We start from the raw sequence: 25,395 nt of genomic DNA, 5'->3' as shown, positions 1-25,395 counted from the left end.
TCTCGGCGGCTTCCTTCTCCCGCCTTTCGCTTTAAGTCCTTCCGGGGCCACGCGGAAAGCACCGCCTCTTTAGCCAGCCTGAGGCCGCCGGCCGCAAGCCAAGCCTAGCGGCGGCCGGTCCACAAAACACCCTGGAATCCCCGCCTTAACTTCAGACCCTCCCTGGGGCCTCGCAGAGTCTTCCCGGCGGCCCTTTCGCTAACAGCCTCGAAGACTTCCGGGGCGAGGGCAGGTCTCCAGTGTGCCTTCCTTCGTAAACTCCAGGAGGGGGCTGGTGGAGGTTCTTGGGACGGTGCTCAGTGACGATTCCTAGGCGGAGCAGATTCGATGAAGAAAGATGTAAGAAAGAACCAGGACTGGCGGGTGAGTGCTCTTTTTACCCCCACTTCCGGGCCTTTGCCTCGTCGGGGAAAGCTGGGCGGAGCGATCTCCCAGGCCCGGCGCGCGGGGTGGGGCCGGGCTGGGGGGGGGCGGCGCCGCGCTTGCGGTCCGTGGGACTGGAAGACCCGCCAGAGCCGGAACCTACGGCCGCCGGGTTACCCTTGGGCGGTCATTTTACTCCTCGCCCTTCTCGGTTGTTGTTTAGGAAGGAACGGGTGATTGCTCTAGTAATTTTTTCATTGGTTATTGGGTACCCATATACGTGTATGTGAGCATCCCCTGCCCTGACGTCTCCGATGAGCACCGCACCTACTCATCTGATTGCCTTGTTTGACTCTTCTGTCCTAACCCATTCCTCTGTCAGTCTTAACCATTTCAGTGAATGGCACCATCCATCTACTTAATTCAAAAATGTAGGTAAGAGTCATTCTTGGGTCCTTCTTTTCCTTCATTTCCTGCGTAACAATCTATCTGTAAACCTTGCCACCTCTACTTTGAAGACAAATCCTCAATCAGTCCACGTTACTCCTTTGTTTACAATTCTCCAGTTACTTTGCATTGCAAACTCTATACTCTGACCCAAAGGGTTGTGCTCTCTCATCACTATACTCCATCCATTCTTTCTTCCTGTTTCTCTAATAAGGTAAGCTTGTTTCCACTTTAGGAATTTATACTACTTCCTTTGCCTGAAGACTCTGCTCCTAAATCTGCATGGATGATCCTTGTGATTTATGTCTTAGCTCAAACGTCAAGTCCTGAGTGAAGCCTTCCCTGGCTACCCAATCACTGTTTTATTTCGTTCAACAAATAAATTGTGTTTGTTGACATTTAGCATCTCCTATATGCCAGGCAGTGTTCTACATGCCAATGATGCAGAGGTGAACAAAGGAAAACCCTTGTTTTCTTGGTGCTGGGGATCCATTTCGTAATGAACAAACATAGTGCAATCAGAGGAGTGATCAAAGGGATTGTAGTAGATGAGATGAGAGGCGGTGAGAGGGGCTTTGGATGGATTTTGGACTTTATTAGAGTATGTTGAGAAGCCTTTGGACTGCTGTTTAGTTACCTTACTGGGGAGGTGGGCAGTTAAGCTACTGCAATAATTCGGTCAAGAAATCACGGTGGCTTGGGGCGCCTGGGTGGCTCAGTAGATTAAGCGTTGGACTTCAGCTCAAGTCATGATCTCACAGTTCGTGAGTTCAAGCCCTGTGTGGGGCTCTATGCTGACAGCTCAGAGCCTGGAGCCTGCTTCAGATTCTGTGTCTCCCTCACTGCTTGTGCTCTCTCTCTCTCTCTCAAAAAGTAAACTTTAAAAAAATTTAAAAAGAAAGGAAGAAATTATGGTGGCTTGACTGGTAGTTGGTAGTATGTCCATTTTGACAAGATTTGGCCACAGGAGTGATTTTTATATTTTATATTTCTTCTGTTTATTAAAATGGGGCTTTCTTGGTTGTTATTTCTTCTAAGGAATGGAATTTGGACAGCTCTAAAATTAAAGGATATAAAAGGACAAAATATTTGGAATTGAAGTCTAGTACACAGTTTGGTTGATTTTGGTTGTAGCTGGTGCTTTTCGGGTATAATGTACCTTAAATGTTTGCGGGGCTTGCCCCCTAATTTAGGTTTCTGCTCAAATGCTACTGCCTCAGAAAGACTTTACCTAGTCTTTGTTTTAAAGAGCCCCTCCATCACTCCTAACTCCTTACCCTGGTTTTTGTTTTCGTGACCGTTTTCCTATCTGTTTTTTTAAGGGGGGTAGTGGGGAGAGGCAGAAGAAGAGGGAGAGAGAGACTCTCAGGCTCCATGCTCAGCACAGAGCCGGACGTGAGGCTCCATCTCATAACCCTGAGATCATGACTTGAGCCAGAATCAAGAGTCAGATGCTTAACTGACTGAGCCACCTAGAGGCCCCTGCTATCTGACTTTTTAAATTTAATCGTTTGTTTACTTTCTGTCTCTCCCTACTGGAATGTAAACTCCAAGAAAGCAGAGACTTTTTCCATTTCTTTCACTGCTCTATTCCTATTGTCTAGAACAGTGCCTGGCATAGAGTAGGTGCTAAATAAATATTTATTGAATAAGTGAGTGAATGGATGGATGGCTTGGGTTGCTGGGCCCATGCTCATTTGCCTGATTGATTGAGTAGCTTCAAGTTTACTTCAAGTAGTAACCAACGACCGAAATTGTCATTTTTCCCTTGCTTCCTAGGAGATAGTTAACTGAAAGGAATCTGTCCCACTACTGCAACCAAACCAGATGCCTTCTTTTACTTCACCCGACCAAGGAGAGGACCTGGAGGCCTGTGTTTTAAGATTTTCAGACTTAGATTTAAAAGACACAAGGCTTATCAATCCCAGTAGCAGTCTTAAAGCCGAGTTGGATGTCAGTACGAAAAAGAAATACTCATTTGCCAAGAAAAAGGTAAGACTGCCGCATTGCCGTGTATGCTTCAGGATCACATATGTATAGTTAGTTCAGATGCATCTATTAGTAGCTCATCAAGGCTGTCCTCCAGGGAACAGAGGGCTAGTGAGACACAAGGCTGCTGCCATGCTCAAGGCAAGGTATAGTTAGGGTCATTAATTAGTGATCTTAAGTTAGTGCCAGGAGAAGAAGAATCATAGGTAAGGTGTGGTTGTGGAACACTTATGGTTGAGTACTTGAGGGCAGATTCTAGAAAGATGGGCTGAATTCCTTTTTCCACCTAGAGTTAGGGGAAGGATCCCAGGATCCCAGGAGACCTTGTCATACGGAGAACAGACAGGCAGATGGCAGCTGCTATCTAAGACTCCTGATCTGATCTAGCTGGCTGAGTTCTTTTGGTTAGGAGAAGGGACACAACAGCCCAGGATGGATGCAAGCTTACTAAGGACAGTTGGGATTGGATTATAATGGGAGGTGATATTGATATGCTGCTCTTCTATGCCATTTATCCTTTTTTCAGAGATCGTTGACTCAAACCTCCTGCTGAAGGTCAGAGGAAGGAAAACGACCAGAGGACATGCAACTGAGACTTAGTTTTCTTACCTCCAGTCTGCTGTCCTTCTTCCTTCCACAGTTAGCTTTCGTTGGCTTCATGTCAATGAAGGATAGATGTCCCTACTTATAACTTCTCATCCGTCACCCCTCTGTTCTCATCTCACACGGATGTCCTTGAAAATGAAACCCAAAGGGTACAGAAAGGTTTTTTCAAATATTATCTTACAAAAATTTCAGACTTAGAGGAAAGAATTGTACAGAGGACCCTCATATCCCCTTTGCACACAAGCTCCATTCATGTTTCATCAGTTGTCCCAAATGGCTTTATAGATCCATTCCAGGGTGTTGCATTGAGCTGTCACATCTTATATATTCTTCATTCTGGAACACTTTCTCATTTTTCCCCTGAAATCGTGACCATGACATTTTTAAAGATTACATGAGTTATTTTGTAGAATATCTCTTTATTTGATCTTCACTCATGTTTCCTTATGATTAGATTCAGGTTAGTGCTTTTATTAACAAAACCATCCCACAAGAAATGCTGTGTTTATCTGGTGACAGTCTATCAGGTGGTTCACAATGGCAATTTGTCCCATTACTGGTGGTGTTAACTTTGGTTACTTGATTAAGGGAGTGACTGTCAGATTTCTCTGTTATAAAATTATTCTTTTTTCCCTTTTAAGAAGTCAGTATTTGAGGGGGGAGGGGGAATACTTTGAGACTGTGTACCTATCCTATTCCTTATCCAACTGTCATCTACTAATTTTAGATTCATTGGTGTTTCTTTGCTTAATCAATTGTTACTGTGATGGGTGCTAAAGGGTGATTTTCTAATTGCTTCATTCCTTCTAGATTTACTACTTGGCATTTTGCTGTAAGGAAGAGCCTTCTTTTCTCCCAATTTGTTTGTATCCATGTGGACTGTAGGTTTACATTTTATTTGTTGGGTGATAGTCCACTGTGTCATGATTTATTGCGATGCTCAGATCATCTCAGATTTGGCTGGGGGCCCTTTTAAGCTAGTATCTATGTCCTTTTGACTTGCTCCCATCATTCTTTGAGCATTTCTTTACTTTCTGACTCAACAAGATGTTCCAGACTCATCTTGTATTTTCCCTGCCCCATTCCTGGAACCAGACATTTCTTCAAGGAGCTCTGGTTGCTTCTAATGAAAAATCACAACCTGGAGGCTCAGCAAACTCATTGCTACTAAATGTTACTTCTCCCAGGACCTCTGGTGTGTGAAGCTAGGAAAATATGCAGATGAATGCATAAATGTCTACATGTACCATACCTATACTTCTATATTTACTGCCATCCCAATATTACACCATGAGCTCATACCAGCACTTCACTTTCATTCAAGCATCACAAGAGTTTTTCTTAACTCTCCCTTTCCCATATTTATAACTTCCCTATTTGAGGAGGTTTGGTGAGAAACTTGGCTCTGATTAGTCCCAATGTATTTCCTTAGTTGCATATTCTTCTGTATGGAATCAGTATACCCACCCTGCCAAGCTGGGCCTCCCAGGGCCTGCCTTCCTGTAGGCTTCACCCACCTCTGAGCTGCCATCCTGGCTCTGGCCTGACTCTCCCTCTTGAACAGATCCCACAGGGGCTCTAACTGCAGATGGGTCCTCAATGCCTTGTTCACAAGGCCTTAAAAGACCAGATAGGATTTGAAAATCAAAGTTTAATACAAAGAAGCACATATGTTGACATACGTGCTATCTCTTTTGTTTTTGTTTTTTTTGTTTGCCTATCTGGAAGGATTCACTGCAAAAGAGGCTAAAAATGCCCTGCGGTGTAATTTCAGGCTACCCTTCCTGGTACTTTGGTCTGAGACAGTCCAGATACAGTTGTGTACAGCTAGAGGATGGCCCCACAGTGGCGCTTTGTGTCTGTTATCGATGTTCAGAGTGCTTGTTTTTGGATGCTTTACAGTAGTCTCCAAATGCATTGCACACACACACACACACACACACACACGTAAGTATCTCCCTTCCCATTAGACTAGGAGGGAACAGTTGTTGAGAGGCTGATAATCATAGATCCCATTTAGCCTCTATTTGTACATCAAAAATACCACAGAACTAAAGAACAAATGACAAGCTAGGAAACAGATTTGTGATAACTATGATCAATAAAAGGTCACTAAAACTGCTTACAAAACAGAAAATCCATGCCACAGTAGAAAAATAGGCAATAGATGTAAATACGTGGGGGTGCCTGGGTGGCTTAGTCGGTTAAGCATCCAACTTCGGCTCAGGTCATGATCTCACCGTCCATGGATTTGAGCCTTGTGTCGGGCTCTGTTTTATTTTAGATATTTATTTAAATTAGATGTTTAAAGAGGTGTAAAAATGTATGCATGGAATGCTTACTCAGCATTGCTTATTTGCATCACCCACTTGCCCTAATTGCAAAGTTTGGAAACAAATGTCCATTAGTTAGGAATTGGTTAAGAGAATTATGGCATACCCATAGCTTTCTGTTTAATAGTCTTAATAAATATAAATAATTTTTTATAAAAACAACAAAATTATTTTCCAAAAAATCAAAACATTTTGGAACATTTCTTTCCAATCTTTTTCAGTGTAATTTTTAAATGTTGAGGTTACATTGTATAAGCAAATTTTTTCCATTGTTTTTCACTTAACATTATATCATAAATATTTTCTCATATAACTTAAAACTACCTGCTCGATATTCTATAGTAAATACATTCCATAATTGCCTTGACCGTTTTCTTTTTAGATATGACTGATAATGTTGTTTGTAATGTTGTACTAATATTCATCTGAAATTCAGGTTCTTCCTTTAAGAACAGTCCCTAGCAAATTTTAGATAGAGACATAAATTTAAAGTAAAACTAACTCTCTTAAGAAGTTCTTCTAAAAAAACCTGGGACATACACCTAGAAACCCATGTGGACGGATGACGTCAGGGATTCACTGAGACTTCTGCCAGCCTTACACCTAAGGTTAATCGTGGAATATTTGCAATGTAATTGCAGGCATTTGCCCTTTTTGTCAAAACCAAAGAAGTTCCTGCACATCCTTTTGAATGTAAAGAAAAATGGTGGAAATGCTGTCAACAGCTGTTCAAAGACCGGATCGGCATCCATAGACATGTGGCAACACAACATGCTGATGAGATCTGCCGCCAGACTGCTTCCGTGTTAAAGCAGCTAGCTGTGACACTGAACACCTCAAAGAGCCTTAAGCCTGCAGATGATAGGAACCCTCTAAAAGGGTACTTGACCTGTAACAGGGAAGTGTCCGCTTGGCTCCCTGATGTAAGCTGCTTTAGCCCTGATGAGCTGATAAGGTAAGAATTCCATTCTGTACTTTTGGTTTAATTTTACCAGTTTTTCCAGCCACAATGAGATACCACTGCCTATCTACTAAAATGGCAAGATCCTTAAGGCACAGGATTTCTCTATGGGTCTAAGCCAGGCTGATAGCCACATACTCTGTATTATGGGAGCAGTGATATATACCCATGTAGCTGGCAGCGTTCACTAGGTTTCATGAAAGGATACATCTTACCTTTTCTGAGGAGAGGTGATGAACAGAAAATTGTGTTAGTATTTTCAGAGATAAGTTGGAAGGCTCAGAAATGTTAATGATTCCTCTACCTTGAGTATCAGAGCTTACAAAGCATATTTTGTTACCAAATATGGTTTTCTCAGTTGATCGTGTTTTAGAAAGGATGTTAACTTAAAAAAAAATTTTTTTTTTAATGTTTATTTATTTTTGAGAGAGAGAAAGAGGCAGAGTGCGAGTGGGGTGGGGCAGAGAGAGAGGGAGACACAGAATGCGAAGCAGGCTCCAGGTTTGAGCTGTTAGCACAGAGCCCGACACGGGGCTTGAACTCACAGACTGTGAGATCATGACCTGAACCGAAGTCAGATGCTCAACCAACTGAGCTCCCCAGGCGCGCCCCAGAAAGAATGTTAACTTTTAGAACTGGGGCACAGGATTAGAAGTTTAGATCCTACCTTTGCAAAACTCACAAAATTATATTACAGAATTCCGGAGGACAAATTTCTGATTTTAAGCAATTCCTGAACTATTTGGTGAATAGAAAATGTCCAAATTTAATATACTTTTGTCATTACTATTCAGTGCCAAATACCTCTTGTTTATCAAGAAAAGGAGAAAGAGAATTGAACTTGGGCTCAGAGTTGAGCTAGTCACTAAAATTCTTTGTATGTCGTCACCTCTAAAATAGTAATATCGGTGCCTGCCCTGTTTACCTCACAGTGTTGCTATATGAATTATACAAAATGATGGTAATAGCTGAACTATAAAGTGGCATACAAGCATACAAATATGGCCTCTTTGCTTCTGTATGGCCCTGTGCCTCAAGGAATTTGCTCTCTAGGGGGAGAAACAAAAAAAAAGGATACATGAAACATTTAGCAGAGGATATGAGACAGGCTACTTAACTATCAGTTAAATTATGTGGTGCAGATAATTTGTTACAGTAGTTTAGAGGAAGGAAAACAGGCTCTAAAATAGACAAGGTTTCAGAAGAGAGTAGGCCCTGCAGTATGATGAGGGTATTGATGAGGGTGTCAAGATTCCAGAGCTGGATGGGACCTCAATTGTCATCAACCATAGCATTCTCTGGAATCTGTTCTATGCAACACCAGCTCTGAAGGATGATAACAGGTGTTGAAAAGAGGTGCTAAAGACAGATAGGTTTGGGAAGCACTAGGTTAAAATGTTTTTTATTGCAGGACCTTTCAGAGCCTTCAGTAGGTAAGGGGCTTTCCTGAGATTCTCAGAGAGATGTTGTCTGCAAGGTTTCTCCAAAATGGGATTTCATAGAACAGCTTCAGAGCACACTTTGGGAAATGCAGTTTATTTCACTTCTCCAGTTTTAGAGATGAGGAAATCAGTCTCAGAGATGATAGGAGACCCACCCAGCTCCCATGCCTAGTTAGTAGGAGACAGCACAATGCAGTAGAAAGAGTATGGATTCTAGTGTCAGAAGACTGTTCAAGTCTTGACTGTCACTCTGTCACTTTCTCACCTGGAAGGAATCGGCCTTGGTTTACTCACCTGTAAAGTGGGGATAATAATAGTCCTTCTCATGGTTAAGAAGATTACATGAAAAAATGGAAGTGAAACCTTTTTGTACGATGAGAGATTCAAAAACAGATATGACCCTGTCTTAGAGGATAAGCCAGACATTTCTGTAAAATGGGTTATTGATTCCTGTCTCATGAGTATGATGACTAAATGAGGAAATCAAAGTAAACTTACTTTTTGTAAAGTAAGTTGGGTGCAGATAACGTTTTCTTCAGAGCAAATACTGACCGGAGTTGCTGCTTCTCTCAGGCCAACAACAGTAGGAGAAAGTTCGGCACAAGTTGGTCCATCGCGGCCTGCCCTCTGATACTGCCTGGGTCTACTTTGTGAATTGTGGCTGCCTTATGCCAGTGACTCAAATCTTCTCCCTGTGGTTTTCTTCTTCTAGGGGCCAGGGCAGTGATGAAGGAGAGGTTCTACTTTATTACTGCTACTGTGACCTGGGGGATCCCCCCTGGGTCTGTGCCTGGCAGACGGCTCTGTGCCAGCACCTGCGCCTCACAGGCAAGGTAACACCGCACCCTTCACGGGACTCTTCTTGTCTCCAGTTTGCACTACAGAGGTTATGCTCACGACAAAAAGGATTCCCTGTTAGGTTCTGCGAAATCCTGCTAGGCTTTTAAGTAGACCGCTAAACAGTTATTAACATGGCATTTTATGACTGTTTAATGGTATAGACTAAGAATCAGCAGACTGTTCCTTACAAAGCAAAATAGTAAGTATTTTAGGCTTTGCCCAAAACCTACTCACTCTTGCTTCTATTAAACCCTAAAACTGTGTGTGGAATTGTGACGAAATTATAACAGGATACAGTTGGATTAATTATGCAATATTTCTTTTCAGTTGTCTAGCCATTGTATATTGTTTAAGAACTAAAGTTTAAATCTTTATGATCTTTCCTGCTAGATAGGCCATTCCTTGCCAGAAAATTCCTATAGTCTGTACTCAAGAAGTGCCTAAAATTGAATTTGTTGATCTTTAAGTCTATATGTGTTTTCTAAACAAACAAACCAATGAACAAACAACACCTACTCAAGCGTGCTACTGTAACATGAAAACAACCTTAAACAATAGGTACAAGATGTGAAATGGCTGTGTTCCGATAAAACCGTATGCAGAAGCAGATACAATTTGCTGACCCCTGGCATTAGGAAATGTTCTTGATATGTTAGCTGGAAAAAAATTTCATAGAACTATACATATAGGTATGATTCCAAGTTGCTTCTTGATTTTTCGAGAACATGCCAGGGTCTTTTACCATTTTGTGGTATTGACATTTGCTGCTCCCTTCCCTCTAGGATGCTTTCCCGCTAGATCGTCACTTGGCTCATTCCCCACTGCAGATCTCTGCACACATCTTAACCTCCTCAGAACTCTGATCCAAAGTAGTCCTCTCTCTAAACCTTGTCACTTTCTGTCACCTTCTGCTCAGAGAATTTCAAAGAATTTGTTATGTCTGAAAGTATAAGCCTTGTTTAATTTGTTACAATCTGTCTCCCTAATAAAAGCTTCATGAGAATAGGAACTTTGTCTTAATTGATGTATTCTTAGTGCTAGAACAGGGCTTGGTGCATAGCATTACAGTAAATATTTGGCGAGCGTTGAATAAAGAAATGAATATATGTTTGTAATAGAACCACAAGTGTTTGTATATAAAGATGGAAGGTAATAGATACCCAGATGTTAATCATGATTATGTCTGCGTGATAAGATTGTGGATGGTTTTTGTTATTTTCTGAAACGTTCTTTATGATTACATGTATACACACATATATAGCCGTAGACTTATATATGCATATACATATACGTGCATACACATACACACGTATATAGATAAAACTAGAGACAGAGACAGATAATATATTATTTTACATATTTTTTGAAGATGTATTTATTTTTGAGAGGGAAAGTGCAAGCAGGGAAGGAGCAGAGAGAGAGGGGGACAGAAGATCTGAAGCAGGCTCTATGCCAACAGGAATGAGCCCAATGTGGGGCTTGAACTCACGAATCGTGAGGTCATGACCTGAGCTGAGTCAGAGGCTCAACTGACTGAGCCACCCAGGTTCCCCAACAGATAATGTGTTTTTAAAACTCAAAAGGAACTAAAATTCCCTCTGAGATCCCCTCAGGTTATGACATTGTACAATCGTAAGCCTAATCTTTCCCACACATGTTTTAAGTCCCCAGGCAGTTGTTTGATCATTGATATTTTCCACACTGATGTTTTCTAACAGATGGTGCCAAAAGCTTCCTTTACCTCATTCAGTTCATTGTCACATCCTGCCATTTCTACCTCTAAAATATCCCTTGTGTCCATTCATTTCTGTCCTCCCTTCGACCACCTTAGACCATGCCCCACCCTCTCTTATCCATTTCAGGAGCTTTTTTAAATTTTAATTTTTAAAAAAATGTTTATTTAATTTATTTTGAGCGGGGGGGGGGGGGGGGTGCGGGGAGAGAGAGAAAGAGAAAGAAAGCATCAGCAAGGGAGGGGCAGAGAGACAGGGAGAGAGAGAATCTCAAGCAGGCTCTGCATTGTCAACACAGAGCCCGCCTTGGGGCTTCATCTCACAAACCATGAGATTATGACCTGAGCCTAAATCAAGAGTCTGACCCTTAACCGGCTGAGCCACCCAAGCACCCCGAGGTAGCCTTTAATCTACTCTTGTTCTTCTGTCCTTGCCTGCCATTTAATCCATTCTCCACACTGCAGCCTGCATCGTCTTAAAAAGTAAATAAAACACAACTGTGCTCTCCTCAAAATCTCTCAGTGGCCGTCTAGTGCTTTTCGAGTAAAACCCAAATCCTTGATATACCCTTAGGTTCCTGCATGATTTAGCCCCTTCCTAACTTTTCTGCCTATCTGATGTCATTCTTCACTCCTTATACTCCAGTGACATGGTCTTTCAGGTTTTTCTGGAGCCCACAAAGGTTTTTTGCGTCTTTGGGCCTTTTTCCAGGCAAACTGTCTTCAAGGGACTCTCCCACACCCAGTTTCTCTTGCAAAATTTTTACTCAATCTTCAGTTCTCAGTTTCAATGATAGTTCCTCAAAGAGACTTTTCTCGACCTTCAATCTAAATTCATTTTTCCCAGTACACCCTCACATAGCATCTTGTAGTTATTTTTCATAGCATTTGTCAGTTTGTAATTTTTATCTTAATATCTGTGATTGCCCTTAGTCTGTAAACTCAAAGAGGGCAAGAACTCTTTTTTAACTGCTAGATCCCTAATTCCTAGCACAGTTCCTGGCGTGTAGTAAAATCTTTAGTAAATATTTGTGGAATGAATACATTTATTATCACCTCTGTTTGAGAACACCTTGGAAGATGGATGTTCTCACAGTGAACCTGAATGTACAAAATATGAAGTCAATCTCTTTCCTTGTTTGGGGGGCAGATTTTTACTCTTGGCCCAGCCTGAAGTGAACTAGCAGTAAGGGTCCCTATCCACAAGGTGGCAGCACCTGCCTGGCTCTGAGTCTAAAATCTTTAGGCTTCAATGATACGTGCCCAGTTTACTGAGGTAGTTTTCTGCTTTTGGGAGATTTGGTAGAGTATTACCATTTAGGTAGGGAAAGAAGACAAGTTGAAAATTCGAGAAAGAAGCTTCTGATTCCTATTGCTATAAACTCCTTACTGCCTCAAGAAATTTGAAGGGACACAATGGAGGCTTTGGAAGGGAAAAATTACATGATTTGGAATATCTGGTTTGAATCTCAAATCTACCACCTGCTGACTCTGTGTCTTTGGGCAAGTTACTTGATTTCTCTGAGCCGCTGTCTCCTTTTCTGTCAGATGGGGATTATGGTATGTACCTTTCAGGCTTATAAAGCTCCTATATCATAGTAGGTGCCCAATAAATACTAACTGTTGCTCTCCATTCCTGAGATATAAGGCTCTCCTCACCAAGGAGCTACTTCACAGGTTTTTCTGGAGCCTTAGGGATTGAAAGTCTAGTGCGTGAGTTTGGATTGCTCAACAGATTGCTCTGCCCCAGCTTTACAGGGATTAGGTGTCCTTGTCTTTTATTTGGGTTTTGAGATTAAAAGAACATAGGAAAGAATCTACTAGTCTACCTAAAGACAGTTACGTAGAAGTATGTACTTTATCTGCCATGGTCAGAAATAGTTTTAGAGTAAATTTTGTGACACTTCCACTGGTTCAGCTCTATTTTCTATGTAGACCCTTGAAAAAGTATAAGTTGATTGTGGGGATAGTGGTCTATACAGCAGAGATGGCATATTCTTTCTGCTTTCCTCTCCCATGCCCAGAGCAGGTTTTAGCGGATCGTAATTCTCTTTGTCAAGGATCCAGAATGCTCATCATGGAACTCTGGCTAGCCACTACTAGTGAGTTGGCATTGGCTTATGAAATGAATCCCATTTATATACATGCCCTAAAGAACTGGATCGAGGGAGGTGACAGTATTTCCTCTGGGGCCTGAAAAACGGCAGCCTTGTAAATTTTTCAAATTCTCATGCATTGGTAGGTATCATTGTTCTCTAAATGGTAGTAACAGTCTAGGACCTCGAATTAAATGACCTCTCTCTCCGTAGAGTACCATGATACTAGAGTGGTCTACGTTCTCTCTAGCGCTTTTCTCCAGAGAGCTCAGCTCCTTCTAAAGATGATGCATCCTTAAACTCATCCGAAGGGTTCTGTAGTTCCAAGACAATTAACTTGGCACCATCCGCAGAGCATTGCCTCTTAAGGCAGGGGCCTGAATCCAGGTTCGAATGTCCCCTAACCAGCGAAGCATTTTAAAGAGAATACAGTGTTTGAGAAGCCAAAAAGCTTCAGATATGGATACACATCCATTTGTTCAACAAATGTGAATTGAGTACCTACTTGGCAGGCACTGTTCTAAGCACCGGCCATGCAGCAGTGGACAAAACAGACACGCACCCCTTGTGGACCTTGTGTTCCAGTGGGTGGGTTTGCAGCGGTGTGCAGGGGTGTACTCACATGCCCTCCTAGCTCTCAGCCGTGCTCTGTGTTTTTGGACTTGGGAAATATCTCCTCAGCAGTTCTCTTCCATTGTTGCTTCTCTCTTACCTCCTTTTTATGAAGATGAAGAAATTGAGGTCCAGAGAAGTAAGTTAATTTTCTCAGGGCCACAAAGCAAGTAAGTGGCAAAGATGAGTCTTGATCTCAGATCTTCTGACCTGGATTTAGGTTAAGCTCAAAATTTATTTCTTTGGGCATTGGACAACTGGAGCTTTGTAGCAAATGGGGCTTTCCAGAAGTTTCACTCATTGCATTCTCTTCTTCAGCGCACATCTATTGAGTACCTCATCTAAACTGTGGGCAGTGCCATTTTAGAAAACTACAAGTATCTTTGTGTGGTAACACTTTTGTTGTGTCTCTGCTTTTCCCCTTAAACTCACTGACACACACAAGCCTATTCTGCCCCGGGAAGATTTAAACTAAGCTAAGAACAGGCTGCATTCCCTTTCTCTCACCGTCTTGTGTCCCAGGTTCGAATTGCTACAGAAGGAATCAATGGGACAGTTGGTGGAAGCAAACTGGCCACCAGACTCTATGTGGAAGCCATGCTTTCCTGCCCATTGTTTAAGGATTATATGTGTAAGGATGATTTTAAGGTAAGAGAAATTGAAAATAAAATGGATTTTGAGCCATTTGCTTCTGCCTCAGTGCCTCTTCCCTCTCTAGGCTCTGAAGCGGAGATCAGTGTGGAGAAGTAAGCAGCCTTTTTCCCCATTAGGTTGCGAGGCAGTGCAGTCAAAGGAGCATGCTCATTCCACTTCTTTGTGTAGTCGCCATGTGATCTGGGGCAAGTGAATGCCCTTAATCTCCTTTCTTATCGAATAAGGACATTACAGTTTGCACAGTCTAACTCTAAAACTTAGATGTGTTTGCTCGCTTGAGGGACCACCTGGCTGTTTCAGGGCATCACTACTTTTTAGTCAACCTGGAATTACAAGATCAGTACTTCATACCACATGGGGGACAAAGCTGTTGCTCTCATGGCTGAGCTCCTTTGTTTGAGCGACCTGAGCTCCTTTGAGTGACCTTATGCTTTGTCACAGTAGGTGATAAAGGTGGTGGGGACTACCTTACTAGTGTTAGTGCTGGTGATGGTAGGAGAGAGGTGTCGCTCCTCCAGAGCAAAAGCTAGGATGTAATCTTACATGCTGAAATTATTTTGGTTTTATAGTTAAATGCTTGTAGCCATAGAAACACCTTTGCAATTTAACATTTCAGTTCATGGAAGGTATGCAATAAATATTTATTAGAGGTGAATTATCTGAAACATTTTAGGCCCTAAACTCCCTTCCCATTAAAACATTAATTCTTACTTTGAAGTTTCTTAAGACTTCAGCTATTATTACAAAACAGATATAATTCTTGTATTTGGCACTTGGCTTATATCTGGAGATGGGAGAGTAAGACTGTATTCTGTTTTGTTTCTTATTGGCTAGACCAGCAAAGGAGGGGCTTGCTGTTTTCCAGAATTGCGTGTTGGTGTATTTGAAGAAATTGTGCCCATGGGGATCAGTCCCAATAAGATCTCCTACAAGAAGCCTGGTATGCTTGCTTTTAGAAGAAAAATTTTGTTCTTCTTCACAGGGACAAAACTTAATATAGAAACACATGTGGAAATTAGACACTCTGATCAGCAATCCACTCTTTAAAATGGCTTTGGGGGTATGGAATGTAAGAAACAAAACGAAGAAAAAAGAGACAAAAAACAGAGTCTTAGATAGCAAATTGGTGCTTGCCAGAGGGAAGGTGGGCAGGAGATGGATGAAATAGATAAAGGGGATTAAGAGTACACTTATCTTGATGAGCACTGAGAAATGTATCGAATTGTTGAACCACTATATTGTACACCTGAAGCTAATATGACACTGTATATTAATTATGCTTAAAAAAAAAAAAACAGCTGTAGGGTAGCTAGCGTGTGGGTCATCCAGTGCTTAAATTGGTCTTCTCTTTGGTACTATGGTAATTGAAGACTCAGCCATTAGAATGCCCCGTCTTATTCTTCTTGATGACGGTTTGGCAAGAACTTATTTTTTCTTTCCAAAGATAGCAATCTGGGAAGAGTGTAATTATTATTTGTAAATAGTTCATCAACTGAATAACAGGCTTTCTGCTTCAGGAAGCAAGTGGCTTTCAAATCCAAAGCAGTTGGTTTGCAGGTGCTCTAGAATGTTCTCTTCCCCTTCCTCCCTATTGTTACCATAGATGGTTGAAAGACATTTATTTGGTGGGTTTTTGTTTTTGTTTTGCTTTTTACTATGAAAATGATCGAACATTAAAAAAAGTAGAGAAAATAGTATAGTGAACTCCCATGTACCTGTCATACAGCTTCAGCAATTACTGACTCATTGCCACCTTTCTTCTATACCCTGCCCCCTTGCCCCATCCTGGATTATTTTGAAGGGAATCCCAATGTCATTTCATTTATAAATATTTCAGTAGAGACCTCTAAAAGATAAAATTTTTTTTAAATAAATAACTGTAAAACCATTATTACATCTAAATAAAATCTTTTTTATAGTAATTCCTTAATATTATCAAATATCTGGCTAGTTCTTAAAATTGGCTAGACCAGCAAAGAAAAGGGGCTTGCTGTTTTCCAGAATTGCATGTTGGTGTATTTGAAGAAATTGTACCTGTGGTGATCGCATAATTTTTCAAGTTCGTTTCTGTTAAGATTCAAGTAAGGTCCACTCATTGTGGTGGATCCCTATGTCCCTTTAAGTCTCTTTTAGCTTGCACATTTGCCTCCATCTTTGTTTTTTTTCCCCATGCAGTTTGTTTTTTTGAAGGAACCGGGTCATTTTGTCTGTAGTTTCCCACCATCTGGCTAAAGCTGACTGTATCTCCTCTGTCCTCTATTTTCCTATAGATTGATAGAACAGTGCTGTCTAATAGAACTAATGTGAAGCACATAGGTAATTTTATGGTGTTTTTTTTAGTCACCACATTTTAAAAGTAAAAGGAAACAAGTGAAATTCATTTTAATAAATAGGCTTTAATGCAGTGTAGCCAAAATACTTCAATGTGTAATGAATGTAAAAAATTACTAATGAGATAGATCTTTTACCTTTTTTTGCTTACTAAGTACTTGAAATCCTAGATCTATGTCACTCTTATTATAGCACATCTCAGGCTACCTTTCAAAGCCCCGATATCCCCATGTGGCTAGTGGGGATCTAGCCACATGCCTCTGTTACATGCCTCAGATCTAGAGACTTGGTCAGATTCAGATTTGATTTCCTTTTTTCTTTCTTTCCTTTTTTTTCCCCAAGACTGCCTGATAGGTAGCATTGTCCTGTTTTATCAGGAAGCACAAAGGTCTGGTTGTCTGCATTCGCTTTCTAATATGGAGGTATTTAAAAGAATGCTAAGGGTTAAGTCAGAGGGAAATAGGAGTAGGATCCAGCATGAGGGAAAGAGACTCATGCATGAAGAGAGAAGGGCCCAAAAGGGCCATGTGTGCACCATGTCCCTACCTTAGTGGGATGAGTAAGGAGCTCTTTCTTGGTGCTACAGGACGTTGTTGGGAGGTTAGGGGAGAGTGGGCTCCGGCTCCAGGCAGTGCTGTGCTTTCATTTGGGCCATGCTGTTTGAAGGCATCTCTTTTAAACATGTCCATCGGAGTCCCTGGCCAGTCAGGCCTTCGCACGGCCAGTAGAGCAGCAGCAGGGAGGAAGTCGAAGTCGTAGAAGTCGTAGCAGATTTCCGTGCTTCTCATCACAGTTGTGAAGCTCCCTTTCACCCCCGTTTTGGTGACCTGTAATCACTTGATAATAAAAAATCAATTCTGGCTTCATTACATTCTCATAGCCTTAGGTTCGGCAGGTAGGAATCCAGATTCCTTGGCCATGCCTGGGGGCCTCTAGCCCCACCTGAGTACTTAGCAGTTTCGGGTGGTTGTTGGGGTTCACCCTTAAATAGACTGAGGCTCCCTTGGTGCCATCAGGATCCACCAGGTGTGGTGACTGCCATCCCCAGAGTCCCTGTCTGTAAGGTGTGGTTAGTCCGTGCTGCCAAATTCCCCCAAAGTCCTCACAATCGGGATGTCTGGACCCCCTAAGATACAGGAATATTTCTGTTCTGGAGAGTCAAGAAGGCAGAGGGCCCCACCAGACTGAGGTTCTCTCTTTTTAGTCTCCTTGGGTTTTACTTATTTTCTTCATCTCCTTTCTCTCCTGCATGCTTTAGCTCTTCCCTCCTTTTCTGTCTCCTGCCCTGCTTTCTTATGTGTCACTGCTGCTGTCAGCCCTTCCCACCCTCTCTTTTCCTCATGCACACAGACTTACACACATTCTTCTTACCCTTTTGTATTTTTGAAGAATAGCCCACTTTATTCCACAAATGTATACTCGTAGCTGCCTGTCAAGATTCTTAGCCTTGAACTTGGGCTCACCTTTGTTATAGTCAGAAGCCTATAGTCAAGCACATACATGCCCAGGCTCCTCCACATACAGTGAAAATAGAACATTGGCCGTATAATGGACCAGCAAACCCACTTAGCAATTTAGATCCCCACTGTCTGGCTTTTATCACTGGGTTAGACCAAGAGAATGGAAAATTCTTTGACTAATCATTTCTAAACCTCCAGGTCTCCATACCACTTATCTTTGGAGGAAGGAAAAGGAGGATATCTGGAGTTACTAAACTATTTCACTATGGTCATCAAGTAGTGTTATTTTGAGATATAATTGCAATTATGAATAAAGGTTTGGGTGGAAGGAAACGGAATAACATGTGAGTTATCAGGGTGGGCCAATTGTGTTGGGTTTTGAGTTTTGTTTTTGTCTTGTTTTAAGTAGATTCTTGGTTTGGTTTTAGGAGTCCATTTATCTCCAGGTGAATTTCATAAAGAAGTAGAAAAGTTTTTGTCTCAGACAAATGAAGAACAAAGTGATACTATCCTCCTGGACTGCAGAAACTTCTATGAAAGCAAAATAGTAAGTAGAACCAGAATTGAGTTCAGTGAAATGGTAGGCCTTCCCCTACCCACATCATGGCATGTTTCCCGAGGTGCTGCTGTTTATGCCTGCCTGTGCCCAAGTCACATAGATCTCCCCTGACTGCTAGCAGCTTCAGAGAAAACCCTAGCCTTTGAACTCAGGATCTGGTGAGAAAGTCTAAGAAAGTAGGAATTAAAAGACATCTTGGCACATAATGTACTTTTTGGCTCCCATGTGCCTCCCCTTGATATAGGTCAAGGATCCTATAGTTTGCTTTGGGCAGCCTTTCCAGTTTTCTGCGGACTCTGGTAAGGTGACCAATAGCCCACCAGGCTTATTTCTGAGTTCCAGATCTTGAAGTTGAAAGGTCAGAGTGTAGGTGAGAAACAGTAGCTAGTAAGTGGTGCCTTCCAAAGGGGGGCTCTGAGTGGGGCTGACACAGAAAGAACCTTTGTTCTTACCAGGTATGTTTTTCTGATAATTTTCCTTCTGCTTCTCCTATGTTGTAGGGGCGATTCCAGGGCTGTTTAGCCCCAGACATCAGGAAATTCAGTTACTTCCCTAGCTACATTGACAAAAATCTAGAACTTTTCAGAGAGAAGAAGGTGCTGATGTATTGCACTGGGGGTATCCGTTGTGAGCGGGGTTCAGCCTACCTCAAAGCCAAGGTGAGTTAACACCCTTGGAGTCACTGCAGGTGTGGAGATGAAGGTTCTACCAACAGCATGTAGTGAGCCTTCCACTCCCCACCTTCATTCCCTCTGTCACCCTCAGCCAGCCAGGGATTTATTTTTCCCTTGTATGGTTCCAGAATAGAGTTTGTAAGTACAAGATCTGAAGTTCTTAAATCTCAAGATGTGGAAAGCACTTAACAGTCTTAGACACTCATCAGGTACAAAAGGGAAAGATCAGTGAACATCTCCCTTTTCCTAATCCTTATGCTTGATCCTGAGAAGAGCAAATTCACATTACATGTCCCGACAGGTGTCCTTCTATATTTAGGGGACAGCAAAAATAGCCGGGCTTCCCAGGATCTAGTGGAAGGCCCTGACTGCTGTCATCACCTGCCAGTCTCCTGTGGAGCTTCTTACTCGTCTCTGTCTCCTCAAATTTCTTCTTGTTTTTCCTCACATAGGGAGTATGCAAGGAAGTGTTCCAGCTCAAGGGTGGCATCCACAAGTACCTGGAGGAGTTTCCTGATGGTTTCTACAAAGGGAAGTTGTTTGTTTTTGATGAGCGTTATGCCTTATCCTACAACAGTGATATAGTGTCAGGTAGGTTGGCACAGGCTGGAACCTAAATTGATGGTCAGGCATACTCTGTATGAAGCATTCTGGAAGGCAGGCCAGTACTGGTTACGTGAAGAAGAAAATACGGAGAAGAAGTAATGTAGTATGACCATTTCCCATTAGAGTTGGAGATGCAGTAGTGGAGCAGACAGAACCCTGGACCAGGAATCAGGAGGCCTGTACTGCCATCTTGACTTCCTGTTTACTGGTTAGGCAAGTCCTTTACATTAGGGGTGGTGCCACTTGCTTTGCCTGCATGCTGGAGGTTGAACTAAATAGGCTGAATCAAGGGTCTTCACCAGGAGATGAGATATAAAATTCAGGGGTTCTGTGAATTTGGATGGGAAAATAATTATATCTTTATTTTTGCAACCCCACACTACACGTAGCACTTTCCTTGACTGTAATGTAAGCAACAAATCAGTAATATTAGATACACCAGTGACTCTGTCATCAACAGAAACCACAGTATTTTCATATATTACAGTGGCTGCAGACATCCCCAAATAGCATTTATGTTCGTCATTGTCTCAAAATGGAAGTATTAGGCCCCCACTGTCTTATTTCATGTGTTAATATCTTACTATACAGATTTTTGAAGATGTTTTGGTATTTTAGATTTCTATATAATTCGTTTCCTTGTAATACTATGTATTTTATTTAAAGAACCTCCATTTTAGATGGTCTATAGACACATGTGGTAGGTGAGGTACTTTTGAGTGGTGGGTGGGGCATTCCGAGGTAGGAGCTGAACCCACAGCCAAGGCAGGGGTGGCCACAGGAAGGTATGAGCTCAGGAAGCCTGTGGTTTGACTGTAGTTTTGAGTCCTCACCGATGTGTGGTACCCAATGAGGACAGTCAGTAAAAGGAGGATGGAAATAATCCTTAAGAAAAATGGCTGGTGCCCCCGGATGCCATTATCTTGAACCGGAAAGGTCATGGGCAGACAACCCTAGTGACTGTCGTAATTTGCTAGAACTCCTGTGATCGGGGACTGAATTACCACTCAGATAATGAATAAGATTTGAGTGTGGTTGTCCTCTCCCCTTTCTTCTTGATCTTTTTATTAATTTTAACAGTCTTTTATATTTGTGTGTCTTATTGAAAGCTACTTGAGATCTGTTTTGGAGCTAGATGGAGTATAAATTATAAGTAAGTAGAAATAGTGGATTTGAGGAATGTTACTGAGGAAACGTTGGCAGGATATGATGGGTACTTGCATGTGAGTGTGAAGGCAAGAGAGAAGGCCCGAAGGTGGCTTAGATAAACTAGTTAAGGACACTTGAAGAATGGTGATGTTGTTCATGGTAACAGGAAGTCAGCAGGGAAAAACAGGCTGAGAAAATAGATAATGGGGGTTTTAGGAATCAGGTGGTCAGGTGTCCACTGGCAACAGCAGCAGAACCTCAGGCCTGGGAAGCAGGGCCGTGGATAAAGAGGTGGGAAGAAGCTGAATATAGATGTGGGATCATCTGTACTCATGTGTGTTGTTTCCCACCATAAAGGGAATGACCTAAAAAGGGAAAAAGACCATTGAACCAAGGGGTAGTTGGCCAGCTTTGGAATAAAGAGAGAAACAATATTACCTGTTTTCTAAGTGGGAAAAAGAAGAAAGTGAGTCACCGAATGTTGGAATCAGGAAGACAATTCCCAGGTGAACCTACCCCTTCCCCCCCCCCCAAAAAAAAGTGGGGGTGAAGAAGCATTTTTTGGTAGAAGACGGGAAACTTCTAAAACCTTCCCAGGCCCAACAGGATATATTAGCTGATGTGCTAAGAGTTATATTTAGGAATTGGAGAAGCGCCTGTCTACGTGTATACACGTGTATATGTGTGTGTTTATAACTAGGGCTTTTCTCTCTTCCCCAGAATGTTCATATTGTGGAGCCCCATGGGACCAATATAAACTCTGCTCGACTCCCCAGTGCCGCCAGCTCATCTTGACCTGCCCCGCTTGCCAACGACAAGGATTCACAGCCTGTTGTGTCACGTGTCAAGACAAAGGGAGCAGGCTGGCTTCAAGTCCCACCCAGAGCAGCTTTAAAGAGGAATGTGAGTGTACAGCCCGACGGCCACGCATACCCAATGAGCTGCCACAGCAGGTGTGACTGACTCCCCACCAGCTCAGAGCCAAGGCCTGGCGCTGGTGAGGATGGGCCGTGCTTACGTGAGTGGCACCATCAGCATTTCCCTAGGCCTTCACAGAGCTGGGTTCACAGTGACCATACGCTGGAGAACATCAAAGCGGCGGCAACAGAGAAACAGGGAACGCCAGCATCATAAACTGGGTACCATGTTGGCCACCTAAACCTCAGTGTGGGGAGGAAAGAGGGAGTTGGGTTCTGCCCACTTACCTGAAACATTTGACTCAGAAGATGACAGAGGGGCACCTGGGTGGCTCAGTTGAGTGTCCGACTTCGGCTTAGGCCATGATCTTGCAGTTTTTGGGTTTGAGCCGTGTTGGGCTCTGTGCTGACAGCTCAGAGCCTGGAGCCTACTTTGGATTCTGTGTCTCCCTCTCTCTGCCCCTCCCCAGCTCATGCTCTGTCTCTCAAAAATAAATACATATTTAAAAAAAAAAAAAAAAAAAAAGAAGATGCCAGAGCACAGAAAAAAGAGCTGTTGTGGGATCCCAAAGCTGCTGGGGGAGAGAGCCTTGAGCCTGGTGACCAGGTCATGCCCTCTCTGTGCCATGCAGCAGGCTGGTAGTAGTCATTGGGCTTGTCAGCAGACTTGTCCACCCTGGTGGCAGAAGCGTGAAAGCTATAGCCCTGGAGGTGGACTCCTTGGAAGCAGGCCACTCAGGTCACCTACCATCCACCACCTCTGACCTCATCGGCTCTCTGGCAGCCTGAGAGGCTAAGTCAGGATCTGCAGACTATGGCATTTGACTTGCTTCCTGCTTTTTTGTAAATAAAGTTTTATTGCAATAGCCACACCCATTCATTTACACATGATCTATGGCAGAATTAAGTTACAACAGAGACCTTGTGGTGTGCAAGACTGACAATATTTGCCATCTGGCCCTTTATAGAAAAAAAATTGCCATTCCCTAGTCTAAACTAATAGCTCATCTGATGGAGCAGATGGTCTTAAAGATGTGGCCCACCTTCATTTTTTTACTGATTTGGTTTTTGTGAGAGTGCTCCCCCCTAATATAGTCTCTGCTTCCCCCAATACCCACACGCTTAGCTTTAAGTATTCTTTTTGGAAGATTCAAATTAGCTCGAGGACGCTGACATTTGGGCAGTTTTTAGATGAACACCTTGGGACAGAAGACACATTTTGAGGGAGGTCATTCTGCGTTGCCATGGTAGTTTCCCAGCCTTCTGGGCAACATGTCAGGCATGTGTCCCTGTCACCCTAGTCGCAAGAAATACATACGCAACCGTCCATAGACCAACAGATTTAATCTTATATCGCAGTTTCCAGTGATGCAGAATACAGCTGCAGTTGTGTTTCAAGGAGAAGCCTAGTGGGAAGGGCCATCCCTGCAGCATGGTGCCACTCCTGGGCCCACCTGCAGCCTCAGTAGACACTCTCCCTTAGCGGTGAGGCCCTGGCTCCACCTCTGGTTACCCTGTACCGTCCACATCATCACAGTTCAGTGTGCAAGACTTTGCCTTTTTCGTCAATAGCCTCCGCTCGGTGCTCTGCAGCTTAGTCTGTGCTCGTCAGCTATTTGGGCTGTCCTTTGTCATAAGATTTGCTGAATCACTCATGAAAATAACTCCCGAGCAACAGAAATGCTAGTTTAACTGGCACTGTGGTATATTAAAAGGCACAAGGGCATTGTGGCTTAACCTTTTTGCTGGGTCCCAAGAGATGCACATGATGTGAAAAAGGGATCTGGCAGAAACACCAATATTACATTTACAGAATAATCGTCTTGGGATGGTTTGGCCAGGGTTTCCTAATTCTTTAATATCTGGATTTTCTTCACCATTGGCCTTCAGAGGCTTAATTGACAGACGAGATCAGTGGTGATGTGACACATGGTTGAAGTCTTTAACTATGGCCGTAATGGACTAGAAATTTCCCTATTGTTTTACCTCCCAGAAGCCATTGGCCCACTGTGCAATACAGAAAGGTGTTTTCAAGTATTTGGCCATAGGTTTTCACATCGTTGAGGTTGACACTGAGTAAGGAAAACATTATTTCTGATTCCAATATTAAATGGGAAATAAATCCCAGATGTTCCTAAAGAACACTCAGGGAAATGTTTGCTGCCTGGGATTGGTGAAGAAAGGATGGCTTTTGCAACTTGCAATTTCACTGGCTTTTCAATCATTTCCTCATATCCAGCAAAAGGAACCTCATGTTCTTTGAATCATGGCAGAGCTCTGTGGCCTTCAATCGCTCTTTCATGGGGGGCAACATTGTGCTTCCTGACCCACTGATCAGTTGGGCAACTTTAATCTTGAGGTTCTTAAAATTTAAAGGAGGATTAATAACGTTGATCTGTTCACTAAATGCCTAAGATCAAATTCATAATAAAGTATTTTATAATGCTTTTCAGCCATGCGGAAGAGCGTGCTGTTTGTGCGTTACACATTCTAAACACACCTGAAACACCACGCAGTGAGGCCCCTGAAATTGGGCTCCCAGGCTTAAGTCCCATGCTAGAACGTCTTCAGTAAGATCTGTTGGTTTGGGGTCTTCTTAGTTTTTAAATAATAACCAGACTGAACTTCTGTGACTAAAGGAAAACTTCACATTAACCATAGTTTATAAAATTTTCAACTACAACCACTAGTTAACCTAAAAACCTTAGTGCATAAAGAACTGAACCACGAAAGGGTTTTGTGCCGGCACTTTGCCTTCTGGTTTCCACTGCAGAGCACAGATTATCAGTAGAACGTGTGCAGTTCAAAGGCATGGTCGTCCCCTTCACACATTAGACACCACTTCGGACCTTGGGGATGATGGGCCCAGTCAAGTCTGCGAGCCTCCTCTTCCTCACTGGAAAGGAATGGAGAGGAGATATAAGCCAGTTGACTGTGTGCATCGGGAACCATTTCTGTGGCTCTGAGAAAGCCCTGTGAAGCTTCTTGCTAACTTTTTGGTTAGCAAAGTGTGAAGTCTTTCTAAAGGACAGTTACGTGTGAGTTGTGTAAGGGCTCTCCCACTGGTCAGCGTTCACCGATGAGGGTCTGTGTTAGCGCTGACTCATTCATAAATTACTTCTAAGCCGCTGACCACACAGGCATAAAACCCACTTTCTCCACCGCCACGGTTTTTGCTTTGTACACAAGAGGCCCTGCAGTTGAAGCCCTTTCCTCCAGCTCAGATAAGAGCTAAAGTTCAGTTGATCTTAATGAGAGTAGGGTCTTAACCTGCTGGAATCAATTCCCACAGCTCTTAATCAGAGCTCCTGGCCTGCCTCCTGCCTTGTAAAAAAGGTTCCACCCTGAAGATTAACTTGCAGCGTCTGTGTCCCCTCAGTGTTAACCTTGACATTTTCCCAGGAGCAAGACAATTGAAGCTCAAATACTGTTCACATACAAAGTAGTCAAATGCCACAAAGAGGAAAGCACTAGCCGGGAGGTTGCAGGCTCCAGTCATAACTTATAGGATGACTGGGGAGGGGGAAGGAGGCCCTTTGTTGTAACAAGGGGGAGTGTTTTGAAATGAATTACAGTGTAGGCAGATGAACATCAAGCAGCAGCAAGCTAGATCAGCCACAAGAG

The 25,395-nt window shown here is 42.7% G+C and overlaps 2 protein-coding genes across 6 annotated transcripts in view; one reads left to right on the top strand and one right to left on the bottom strand.

Moving 5' to 3' along the window:
- The first annotated feature begins 249 nt into the window (after nucleotides 1–249).
- TSTD2 (thiosulfate sulfurtransferase like domain containing 2) lies at nucleotides 250–24,223 on the top strand. Of its 5 annotated transcripts, none has more exons than XM_019454410.2 (11): nucleotides 251–363; nucleotides 746–794; nucleotides 2,590–2,802; nucleotides 6,380–6,693; nucleotides 8,854–8,974; nucleotides 13,944–14,069; nucleotides 14,910–15,015; nucleotides 18,295–18,413; nucleotides 18,926–19,084; nucleotides 19,552–19,690; nucleotides 21,575–24,223. In XM_019454410.2, exons 3-11 carry the CDS (start codon nucleotides 2,638–2,640, stop codon nucleotides 21,811–21,813), a joined length of 1,488 nt encoding a protein of 495 aa, XP_019309955.1. In that variant the 5' UTR covers nucleotides 251–363; nucleotides 746–794; nucleotides 2,590–2,637; the 3' UTR covers nucleotides 21,814–24,223. The 5 variants fall into 5 exon arrangements, with proteins under 5 accessions (XP_019309952.1, XP_019309956.1, XP_019309955.1 ...); XM_019454409.2 differs by having other exon boundaries at nucleotides 746–798; XM_019454407.2 differs by lacking the exon at nucleotides 746–794 and having other exon boundaries at nucleotides 250–363.
- TMOD1 (tropomodulin 1) overlaps nucleotides 23,097–25,395 on the bottom strand; it is an 86,324-nt gene continuing 84,025 nt past the window's right edge. Inside the window, exon 10 of the mRNA XM_019454414.2 lies at nucleotides 23,097–24,667. Coding sequence (XP_019309959.1) covers nucleotides 24,603–24,667 — 65 coding nt within the window. The 3' untranslated portion in view covers nucleotides 23,097–24,602. The remainder of the gene's footprint in view (nucleotides 24,668–25,395) is intronic.

The sequence above is a fragment of the Panthera pardus genome, unplaced genomic scaffold, assembly GCF_024362965.1.
Source record: "Panthera pardus isolate Hobbes unplaced genomic scaffold, ASM2436296v1 HiC_scaffold_20, whole genome shotgun sequence".
NCBI classification, from domain to species: domain Eukaryota; kingdom Metazoa; phylum Chordata; class Mammalia; order Carnivora; family Felidae; genus Panthera; species Panthera pardus.
This window is presented reverse-complemented; position numbering and strand designations above follow the sequence as displayed.

What these genes read in the sequence shown, in the direction of transcription:
- TSTD2 (XM_019454407.2), top strand. Translation starts at nt 2,638, where the DNA reads ATGCCTTCTTTTACTTCACCCGACCAAGGAGAGGACCTGGAGGCCTGT. An exon ending in GATCTCCTACAAGAAGCCTG is followed by an intron (nt 15,016 to 18,294) that starts GTATGCTTGCTT and finishes GTTTGGTTTTAG; the next exon opens with GAGTCCATTTATCTCCAGGT. An exon ending in CAACAGTGATATAGTGTCAG is followed by an intron (nt 19,691 to 21,574) that starts GTAGGTTGGCAC and finishes TCTCTTCCCCAG; the next exon opens with AATGTTCATATTGTGGAGCC.